The 11,996-nt window shown below is 37.3% G+C and overlaps 2 protein-coding genes across 2 annotated transcripts; one reads left to right on the plus strand and one right to left on the minus strand.

Annotated features, from left to right (window-relative positions):
- Window positions 1-99: 99 nt before the first annotated feature.
- Window positions 100-3,317, plus strand: LOC113682107 (uncharacterized). Its single transcript, XM_089180541.1, has 5 exons — window positions 100-216; window positions 934-1,047; window positions 1,491-1,601; window positions 1,779-1,857; window positions 2,100-3,317. Exons 1-5 carry the CDS (start codon window positions 127-129, stop codon window positions 2,180-2,182), a joined length of 477 nt encoding a protein of 158 aa, XP_089036667.1. The 5' UTR covers window positions 100-126; the 3' UTR covers window positions 2,183-3,317.
- Window positions 2,184-8,045, minus strand: LOC113682118 (uncharacterized). The gene is made up of 6 exons (XM_027199272.2): window positions 7,909-8,045; window positions 7,282-7,421; window positions 6,663-6,888; window positions 5,788-6,011; window positions 4,633-4,844; window positions 2,184-3,953 (listed from the first exon to the last, which is right to left on the minus strand). The coding sequence occupies exons 1-6, from the start codon at window positions 7,952-7,954 to the stop codon at window positions 3,872-3,874; spliced, it is 930 nt and encodes a 309-aa protein (XP_027055073.2). The 5' UTR covers window positions 7,955-8,045; the 3' UTR covers window positions 2,184-3,871.
- Window positions 8,046-11,996: the final 3,951 nt, after the last annotated feature.

An 11,996-nucleotide genomic window follows, 5' to 3' on the forward strand; every position in this document is an offset into this window, starting at 1 on the left:
TCGAAACAGCTCTTGCGCGCCCGCGGTTTCGGATCCCGCGGCTTCTGATACATTTGTTGCGTCACTGAGAAAGACTATTACGGGGTATACATAGACATTATCGGAGTCTTGCATAACTGATAGAAGATGGCACTCTTCACCCAGGGTCTGAAAAACGTAGCAAGGACAGGATTAGGTAAACAGGTTGGAGCTGCTGCTGCAGCCTATCACAAGAACGTAAGTTGCGTCCTTTATCTTGCCTTTGGACGCTAGATGCGGTGTGAAAAATGAGTTTAGCAAGCTGTTTATAGTTCACATGCTAATCGGACGTGACCATGAAATGTCGACATTGCTCAGGTTTCCACAGCTTTTCCCTTACCAGGCTGTGACTAGATTTGTATTTGGTCAATCTTGTTGTTGTTAACGGGATGAAAAGGCTGCTAGTTTAAGATGTTCTATCGTTACGACGGAGAAAATTGTCGAGTGCAGCGTGAGTTCTGAAGGTGCCAACATCAAATCGTTTTTCTTGTTTTGTTAGTCACGTTTTTGCTCACGTGCGATCAAGTACGTCTTTAAATGACTCAACATCATTTTTCTTGAACTTTTCAAGAAAATTCTCCCTACTGACTGTAACTTTTACAGTTTCCTTTAAGTATAATGTGTTGTTGATGGGATTTTTTATTATTTTCATGGAGTTATACATTTAAGTGCCAGCGTAGATAAATTTTATTGGACGTTTTAGTGTACAGTATCGCTGAGCTGTGCTGTATAAACACTGAGTACACAAAAATACTCAATGACACTACACTTCAAAACGTCTTATTAGTTATTTAATTTATGCAACAGGGCCCAGTTGTGCAAAGGCCGATGAGCACTTACCCAGTGTTAAGATGTACCTTGTAGGCAGCTCTGGCTCATAGACTTTTGACATATTTCCTTCTGCATGTTCACTAGGTAATTGACCATTATGAAAACCCAAGGAATGTTGGATCCATGGATAAGGATGATGCCAATGTTGGCACTGGACTTGTTGGAGCTCCAGCTTGTGGGGATGTCATGAAACTTCAGGTTGGTCATTGATTTTTGTAAGTTCAAACAAACATACATTCTCAGACACACACTGAGCAACTGTTTGTAATCCAAAATTATCTAGGGAACACAATGATACTTTCCTTGTTCAGAAGATAGATAAGAGATGTGTAAGAGATATCTAAGCTCAAGTCAGGAGTGTATCATTATGAATGAAAATAATGTTGTAAAATGTATTGTTGAGCCAAAGAATGCAGTAACACATGTTGCAAATGAGGTTGATGGCTTTCAGCATGATGGCTTATGTTTTTCTTCTCTGGTTGCAGACAGTGAAATTGTGTTTCATAATTGACATTTTTATGGGCCCTCACAATCTTGTAATTTGCTTCTAATGAAACCATAAATGAGAAACCTTGTGATCATTTCATAGGGAATATATTAGTATTGCATTGTAAATCTTAACAAAGAGCTGATTTCTTCAGATCAGGGTGGATGAAAATGGTAAAATTGTGGATGCCAAGTTCAAGACATTTGGATGTGGTTCAGCCATTGCTTCAAGTTCCCTTGCCACTGAATGGGTGAAAGGAAAAATGGTAAGGGAACCCATTTCTATCTAATAAAATGAACTAAGTGAACTGTGGCATTTGTCTAGAAGGTTATAAACCTATGACAAATAGGCCCAAATTTTATTTTATTTTTCCATCATTCTTTTTATCTTTTCAAGCAGTATCCTCAGTCTGTTAGAGATATTTGATGTTCTTGTGTTCTAGATAAATGATGCTAAAGATATCAAGAACACAGAGATTGCAAAGGAGCTGTCTCTTCCACCTGTGAAACTTCACTGTTCAAGTAAGTTTGTGCTGCTGCTTTAAACCCTTCATGCAAGCACCATCCAGCCAACAAAAGTTTGTCACAAAAGATTCTACGATGACTTGCTTACCCTGATGTATTTAAGCTACCCTACATTTTCATGGAAGGTCTTGTACAAAGAAAATTTCTGATCATAATTTCTATAATAAGATTGAATCAGATGTAGTTATTCTTCAAAGACTTGTGCAGGTTCAATAATGGACAAAAATTCCTTTTTTCAGTGCTTGCAGAGGATGCTATCAAGGCTGCATTGAATGATTACAAAATAAAACAAGAATCACTCACAAGGAATCAGAAACAGTAAATATTGGGGAAAGCATCTTAATTCACTTAACATAATACAGGATGATCAACTGGCCATGATATCTACCGGGAATTATTGTTTAAAACCATAAGAGTTTTCTCTCAGAGTTTCTTGAATGCAAGACATCACAAATGGACAAAATAAACATTGCTGCTAGTCTTGTATGTGCATCACACTTTTGACATCATGATTGATTTGGGAGGGACATGTAATGAGTATTCTGTAAGTAGTAACATTGAGCTGCAGTTAACAATTGGTTCATACATCAGCGTGTGTTCATCAAGATATGAAGCACACAGGATGTTTGGAGAGCATGAAAGATGCATAGGAGTTGCTCGAGGCGTACTCAAAGCAACTCTAGCTTCTCGAGTGCTCTCCAAACTTCCCAAGTGCTTCATATCTCGATGAACGCATAGCTGATGCATGAGCCAATAATTGGCTGCTAAAAACAATTATTGTTTTATAACATTTTCAACCCCATGGAAATTTTTTTGCTTGAGGGATTTGTTTGCTGACGTCATGAGCGTGCACAATAGGAACATGAAGCACGCTTGTGCAATTGAATTTGATTAGACAAATTTACTAGCTATGTTATAAAATTAGTTGAAGTATACAGCCCTGTGTCATGTTAATTGTTTGAATATATTCTCTGTAAATCTTACCTGTAATTTTGGATGTGATGCAAAGTAAAAGTCACTAGAATGCTCAATAATGGCAACTTTGACTTTGCTTTTACCTGTGTTAGTATTTTTAGCAGCCAGAAATAGTGTTTAAAGAGATTGATAAAAATTGTGTGATATAGATGCTATGAGAGCTAAATATTCAGTGTACAGAGATTTCATTTCAAGTTTTCATTGTTATGGAGCATCAGCAGCTATCAACAAACCCTCTTGAAGAGAGAGCCCCTGTGATAATATTTCTTCTTTATTATTGATGATAAAAAGAAGAATCAATATATTCCATGATGCTTCAATCCAAACTATATTATCAACTTGAAGGTTGTTACATTGTGAACACATGCTTCAGTTTGTTGCTTCTCTATTTTTGTCTTCGACCAGTTTGTGTTTAAATAGAGAGAGTGAAACTATCAGTTAAAACAAAAAACAAATAAACTCACAAACTCATTCAGTAACAACAGAGCAACATAACCTCTACAATGTTATGAGCCCCTGGTCAAAAATAGTAGACTTCATACTGTCTTTATAAGTTGCTCTCTGTATCAAAGTCATTATGCAAACTTCGCTTACTTCCCATGCTTACTGTTGTTAAACTTGTAACCTGATCAATGGGTTTTGATTTTGACTCCATAGAGGAGTGTTGCAGAAGAACAATTTGTTAAGATACAACTAGCTTTTGAAAAGGACTTTTTCTTTCTAAATAACTTTTCTCATAGTCTTTCTCCTATGATGTGCTCTAGAGGGCATCTGTTGTTTTGCTATTGAGAGTGGAAAAAAAAAAAAGCTATTGTCAAAGTAGTTTTCCTTGGTAACCTGAGCAGTGAGGGGATTTGTAAAGGTAAGATGAATTGCAGAATTGATGAAGTGCTTTGTAACCATCAATACGACACTATCCACAAGGTTGTGTTTGTACACCAGTATGATTGAGCCATATGGTAATATTTAAGCATGATCTAATTTTCTTTTGCTCTTTTGATACTTGTATCTTGAGATAAGCACCAGGAATTTTAGGTCACCGGGCAAAGCCTAACAGCCCCACTTCCACCAGTTTTTGTAACTTTACCCTCATTTCTGGAGTGGCTCTGTTAACTTCTCTGTAGAAAGAAAAGTGAGATTAACATTATAAATACAAAGAACAGTTCACAATCATGACCCATCAGCTTGGAGGTGAAATATGACCTGTATCAATTGTAAAAGTTTTCCACTAGATATGTCCCTGGAGATTATCTACTAGAAGAGAAATACTTCACACAATTTAGCTGCAATCAAGAAATTACCACCACCCTCTTAATCTATGAGTAAATGTGTGAGTTTTTAAAGTAACTATGATTACTGCATACTATGGGTATACTGAATTCTGATTAGATTGTAGCTCTTGGGGAATAAGTGAAGGGGGGGAGGGCAGTCTCAAACAAACTGAGAAGGAAGTCTGTACAAAGATTTAACCCCTAGCATGACATGGACTCTAGTTGTCACCTAATATGTTAGAGTGGAACCAAGTCATTCAAAATTCCCAAGGGTTCAAACAGCCCGGTTTAAAGGATAAACAGATGATCAGGTGAAATGAAGTCCATGGTTTCATTGTGACCTGCTTACCAGGTCTCTGAACTGTCATTGATGAGATCCTTTTTAATAAGACCAAAAAAGGTAATTTGTTCTCCTGAGCAAAAGAATCAGCATCTTGGCATTTTTGTTCACCCCCATGGGATCTGTTTCACTTGAAAGATCTTACTGAACCATAAACAATTGGTCAATTCTTGTAACACAACTCACAATTGTGCTGCCTCTGGGTTGGTTTTCATCATGGTTAATAATCTCTGTATTTGATGATCTTGAAGCACTTTCATCACTTCTGGGTCTGATAAAATATCTCGCATTTTAGCCTCATCCTCTTGGGAGGGAGGTACAGCTGTCTGTTGTCTTGTACTTGATCTCTCTGTCAGGCCAATATCACTTCCTTGTGTCTTGGAAGCATTGGCTGGTGTCTTTGGTAAAAGAATTTAAAACACAGTATACAGCTGTGCAAAACAAAGTAGCAAACAAGGAAAACTTTACCTTGCACTAACGATGCAAACATGTCACCACATGACAAAAAGTGCAAACAAAAAATGTGATAATGGTAGGGTTGAAAATTATATTCATTTTCCTTGACTTATAGACAAGTTCAAAGGAAAAAAATCTACATAGAGCCCATGGCTACTAATTCTTTAAAATCCATTTGGTTTGAATGCATCAAGGGAAGCATGGGTAAATATCAGAAAGAGTAAACCAATCATCAGTGTGTTGGATCCTGTGTGGAAACATTCAGGTCTGAGTCCTTGCTGAGATCATGATCGTTGTCCTTCATTGATCTTTAGACCCATGAGAGTGACTAATATCTAATTTCTCCTTACATTATCATCTCTAAATCAAACATTAAAGTAATAGAATAAAGAATAAAGAATACGATAACCAATGATAAAGAAGATGATAACCAACTAAAAAGGCTCTTGTTTGTTGAACAAATTCTCCTTATCAGCACTTAGGGAAATGCATAGCAAACAGCGTGGAATGTAAGTATGTGAGGGTGTGTGAAAAGGTTTAAAGGACCAGGGACCTTGGTTCCAGGTACTAGTGTTCTATGACAGTTCAACAAATCACAAGGGAGGAGGTAACCTACCAAAAACTAAATTCCTCCTCACTGGAAGCAGCAACAGATAACACTGAGAAGAGGGAGGGGACAAGTAAGAGATCTAGTATAATTTGTAACAGGTAAAAGAGCGAGACCTCTGACAAGCGTAGCAGTTAAAAAGGTCATAACAAGGAAATCGTGTCTCATTTGTGCTACCAAATTTATTCTGTCCTAGTAATTGGAATTGTTTTTTCTCTTTTGAATGTAATAAGGGGAAAGGAAACTTTAGAAACAATCTACCCAGGCAAGACACTCACCCCTTGAGCCATGGAATCTCCAAGAGTAGTGAAGTACTCTCCCATCAATCCACTAAACTCCTGCATAACTTTCTGCATTTCTGGGTCCTTTCCAATCATGGACAATGCTTTCAAAGGATCTGTGCCCACTTGTTCCAGAATTGCTCTAAACTTAGGATCTGTCAGCTTGTTGGCCAGAGCAGGATTGCGCTCAACTTTTTTCAAAAGATCCTCTGTAATCCAGTCTAGAGTTGACAAAAACAATTACTTATTTTAATGAAGAGAACATTGATTTTATAAACTTACTTCACTAATACAACCTCAGTACAATTTGTATGGTGCAGAAGTGATCTTGGCAGTAACAGAAAGGGAATGTTTTGTATTTGTTACTCAGTCATTAATATCTATAATCTTTCAAGATTTTCTTGCCTTTTTTAAAACACAGCCCATTCTTCCTCTTGCTGTTGTTTCAGAAAATATCCATGTCTGTACCCTTCTCACAGAGGCTCTTTCCATGAACCAAAAAATACATGTGCTTGGATATTTTCATTAACAGGGAAGAAGAGGTTTCGCTCAATTTTTATCGTAAATGGATGCTGATTGTGGAATAGACAGCTGTAACCAAGACAGGGTATACCAAGAAAGAAGCCAAGATTATTGGTTGAAATTATTAGCAGGCATCTGAAGTCTATTAACCCTTAATAGCCTAGCATCAGTGTGAATATTCTTCATACCGTTCCTATGGTGTTAACACTGGGAGAATTTGTTTTAACAGTCAAGAGCTTCTTTAGTAGGTGATCATTTCCTTTATTCCCATGACCTACATGTATGATTCAAGGATGATATTGTGAGGAGAAATTGTATGTTAGTCACCCTTGGTAACTAACTGATCAGACCTTTGCCTTCCAAGCTTGGTTTGCCACTAGATTTCATTGCCTCTTGAACTTCTGGAATTTCCATCCCCTTTTGCTCTGGATTTCTGGCTTTGATGACCGGAATATCAGTGTCTTTTTTCAAAGGTTTAAATGAAGCGTTGGAGGTTTCCTTTTTAGGTTTTGAATTCATCAAAAAGCCTTTCTTGAATCCACCAAATGTCTTCTCATTTTGAGCAGACTTGAGACCCTATCACAAGCAAGATAAGTTATAGTCATCCACAGTTAATTGTTTAAAAATATTGTTTACAATTTAATATCACTCTTCCCTGTACACAGTTCAGCAAGCAAAACTATGGAGCTATAAAAGGGCCAAAACATAAATTAAACCCCTTATCACCAAGGCATACATTAACCTTTTCACTCCTAAGATCTCGTCATTAATTCTTCTTACTGTCTCTCATAAAGTTCTGATGGTGTCAGTTTGGGGGATTTCTTATTGGATCAACTAATAATCCCCCAATTGATATCTTTCTTTATTCTTATCAATTGGTGTTTGATATTGTATTGATGTTGTAAACAGAAATCTTTCTTGGTCACTCATGGAAATTGAAGGGTTAAATAAAATCTTCTAAAAGACTACCTGAGCAGAAGATACTGTTTTCTTCTTTGGCTGTGTGTTTGCAGTTACCGATTGATCACACGAAGGTTTAGCTGTCACATTTTCTCGTAAATTGTTGACTTGATTGATCAGTTCTGACATGTCTTCCAGTGGAGGGACATCTGAGGGTAAAATTTTGACGAAAGTCACAGAGCAGTATTCAAAATAGTTTCCACAAATTGATACTATCATAAGTATTTGAGCTTGTGTTTCTCCGACAAAAATTTTAGACGACCAAACGAATAAATAATTTTTGTAGTTCCAATCTCTTAAATCAATGTAACGCACCTTTCAAGAATCCACAACACATTTTCAGCTAAATCTTTATATATGTGGTACATAATTGCTTAAAAATTTTTCAGTTCGTAATTATTCAAAATAAAACAGAAAAGCTATACAGCTTTCCTGTTACTAATTATTATTATTCATTTAATGATTATTCTAATTGTTTATTTAGTAACAGGAAAGCTGGACAGCTTTCCTGTTATTTATGAATAATTACGAACTTGGCGAATTTTTAAGTCGGGAATCTTACAAAAATTAATTAACATGATTGATACTAAATTTTCTGAAACGTTTACTGATCAGTACAGTGAGCTAAAAGATTACCATTGTTGTCGTCAAGATCACAACTCGCTGAAGAACCTTCCGCCATATTCAACAAACCCTGTTCGCGATGGAGTCTTCAAACCTGAGAAAAAGTTAACGATGGTATCGACACATTTGTTGCCAGGCATCATGAAATTGGCCGCGGGAACCTAGATACGACTACAAAGCCAGGCACAGGCGCGGGATTATTGCGCTTTGCGCAGTCAGCCTCGGTAGAGGGCGCGATGATATAATTAGGCGATAATCAATATCGTGTCCATCAAGCACGCATAGAGTAATTGATTGATCGAATTTTCCACTTTTCGATTTTGTTGTTGAGGATAACCGGATTTATTTATATCTAAACAATAGCCTCCATTTGGTGCGAAAATATGCATGGATATTTGTCTGAGGACGTTAATATATCTGTCCCGAGCTTCGAGGAACAGATAATGTCACTAAATGTCACTGGATGTCATCTATCGTGGCTACATTGTGGCTAGGTCATCTATTGTGTCACCTTCTAAGGCTTAATATCATTCACTGTTAATTGACATCATTTGCTGTGACTAGATATCATTTTCCGTCGCTGCACACCATTTTTCGTCACTTACATCATTTATTATCGCTACATCTCACTTCCTCGCACTAGATATCATTTATTGTCGCGAGACATTATTTACCGTCATTACACATTATTGACCGTCACCAGATTTCTTTAATCATCACTATACGCCTCACATCAGTTTTCGTCATTAATTTTGATTTACTGTCGCTAGACAATATTTACCGTCACAACATATCATTTATGGCCACCAGATATCATTTTATGTCGCTAGACATCATATCCCTACCCATCATTCACCCTCACACACAACTGCCATCGTTACGCGTCATTTGCCGTCATTAGATGTCATTTGCCGTCACTGCCAATCGATTACCAATCCTCAACATCGTTTACTGTTGTAAACAGAATATGAAAGATGGTAAGTTTTCAGCTCGGTAAAAAAAAAAAAGAAAGATTTTTTTTGCGAAGCGGCGAGGTAAATATCTACCATTAGCCATCAATAGTGAGGTGAATATTTGTTTTAGTATATACTAAAACGGTGAGCCAAAAAAGTACTGAAAGATGATTTCAACTCATTTGTTCCTGCAACGATTGGAATATTTTCTAACGCAAGTCCCGCGCGTGTTGCTCGGAAGTGAATAGCAAAGGATATTGGGAGTTTTAGTAGCCAATCAGGGCGCGTCTTCGACACAAACCTTCTGTTTTAGTACATACTTACCAACACGGTATCAACGAACGCTTTACTTTTTAAGCAAATGAAGATCATCACAGTATATACTCAACTTAAGCAGTTGAGAAATAAGGCCTGAAAAAAATTCAGGCCTGAACGGGAATCGAACCCATGACCTCTGCGATACCGGTGCAGCGCTCTAACCAACTGAGCTATCAAGCCAACTGGGAGCTGGTCAATTGTGAGTTCGTTATATACCCGTGGATGGAGAAGGTGTGATAAGAATACATGAAAGTCATATATTTGTACTGCGGAAAATACATTTTAAGCAAATGAAGATCATCACAGTATATACTCAACTTAAGCAGTTGAGAAATAAGGCCTGAAAAAAATTCAGGCCTGAACGGGAATCGAACCCATGACCTCTGCGATACCGGTGCAGCGCTCTAACCAACTGAGCTGAGCTTTTGTTTTCTCGTTGCCATGTTCCCACCAATAGTGTAGCTCCATTTTCTGCATATAAACATACACTCAACCCACAATCCCTCTATTTGCTTTGACGAAGGGCTAACGCTCGAAACGTCAGCTTTGAAACTCTTAACAGTGACCAATTTACATTATCAACAAAACACAGTTGATAATACCAAATTACCTTGCCATGGGATTTTCGGAGTTTGAGTAGCCAATCAGCGTGCGCCTTCAACACTATCCACTGTTTAAGCATATATACTGACAAAGGGTATTCGGAGTTTAAGTGGCCAATCAGAGCGGCCTTCAGCACTATCCATAGTTTAGTTTAATTCTAATTGTTTTTATTCCCTGACGTGCGAAACTCCGGTGAATTAAGGTTTTCAAATCGTTTTTTAACCAGTTTCTTTTTTTTTAATCAGTGTATAAAACAGAAAAACGATAAACACACATTGAAAGATCCTCATTATATTAGGATGGTGTTTTCCGTTGTTTCACAAATAAAGCGAGCGAAAGGCTGCGAAGACCAAGAAAACATCCAAAACGTTTTCGCTTTAAACTTTTAAGGCTCTTTCAAAATGGATTGTGTTATCCAACATCACGATTTGACTATCACGCACCGGATCTCTACCTTGCGTAGCTGTTCGTATTTTCCAACCTCAAAATTCTATCTTTCTATTACTTTTCTGGTGGGATTCTTCCAATTACCTACTTTATACCCAGGGCAAGTCAATTTACTTCTACGCAACCGAGAAAATGCTGCCAGTAATCATTTGCTGACACAAAGGTAAGCATCAACTCAGCATAATTCCTGCACCATGCTGATTTTTAATGATAAAAAATCTTCGAGACTAACGGCTCTAAAGAAACAGCGTAAGTCCATGTCCTTTAAATTTGGGCTTCAAATTCGAAAAGCTCGTCAAAACATCGTTTTGAAGAGATAACGATTTTCACCTGCTGTCAGTTCAAATTCTTTACACATGCCCTACTGACATAGTAATTTCACAAACGTATGAAATTCTCATGTGAAATAAGAGTGAAAACCTTATGGAGAGCGAGCTCACGTTACACTATCTCGAGCGCTTGTAGATATGCATCTGGTCTGATTAAGGGACACTCATGAATGATCCTGAAGAGAAATGAAGAGCACTCGAACCTCTCTCGATGGAACTTGAGTAGACTGAGCACATACTGACTTATACTGACTGAGTATTGAAAAAATCAACCAACATAATCAACCAAGCCAATCAATAAAACCTTGTCCTTCCGCTCCATTATTTTTTCTCAAACCTTGTGGATTTAAATTGAAAACAATTAAACGGCTTTTGGCGCGGGAAAAGACGAACGAGCAAGTCATGGTTAGTTTAATTTTGAATCTGATTGGTCGAGAGGACGGAGTGATTATTATGAACCACTCACAGAAATGTACCAATTTTAACTCTCGTACAAACCCTGTCTTTTCTACTTTCTAAATAGCGTTCAGTTCGATTCAGTACCAAAATTACAGAAACTTCTCTTGCTTCCCTAGAATGTCAGATTACATAAAATTACTTTTTTGCCCTTGCCTTTTCAGGTCTGAGTTAGGAAACAGTTTTTTACTTCATGGCTTTGGATGAAGAGCATTCGTTGAATGGAATTCCCTGTAAAAACCACCGAGTACATTTACAAATCAACCTTAATTCACACAACTAAACATTTCGTTTGAAGGTCTGCTTGGTCGCTTTCTCGATTACACATATACTGCCCTTCCGCTCAATAAGCACTGTTTAAATTTACTTGCATAGGAAATTAAACGAAAAGTGTCAAGCTAAAACAAGAGGAAAGGAACTAAGTTTACTTTTTGACCAAACAACAAACACAGATAAGCGATTTCTATTTGGTTCGGGAACACTTTCCATTTTAACTGTCCATTGCGAATTTTACTCAGCCCCTTGTGTCGCTAATTGGGTCAGAGAACGAAGTTTTCAGTTTCGTTTGCGTTTCTTTCATGTAGACAGCTGCTCGCCTTTTTATTCGGGAAAAATTGAATAACAGATTTAAAGTTGAAAGTCAGATAAAAAATTTTAAAAGATTTCAAGGCCACAAAAAGGTTTTCATTATCGATGGGGAGGCCAATCTTTTATAGAAATCAGAACAGTCTCTAAGCAAACAACGTTAACAAACAACCTAAGATGAAATTAGTTGTACACTACGAAAAACCAGTGGCGTTGAAAATGCTTTTTGTTTTACCTGTTTTAATAAGCAGGTTTTTCCTCTTGGTTCGACAAGCGGACTTTTGAAGAAAACTGAATCCACTCGAAATCCGCACAAAGTTTGAGATAATTGGATTAAACATTCGCTCAACTGAATCCATTTCCTTTGCTTTTTGTGGGGTTTGCTTTAATTAGAAGAGTTTTGTGCGTC

This window comes from Pocillopora damicornis, chromosome 8 (assembly GCF_964200805.1).
Source record: "Pocillopora damicornis chromosome 8, jaPocDami1.2, whole genome shotgun sequence".
Lineage (NCBI taxonomy): Eukaryota > Metazoa > Cnidaria > Anthozoa > Scleractinia > Pocilloporidae > Pocillopora > Pocillopora damicornis.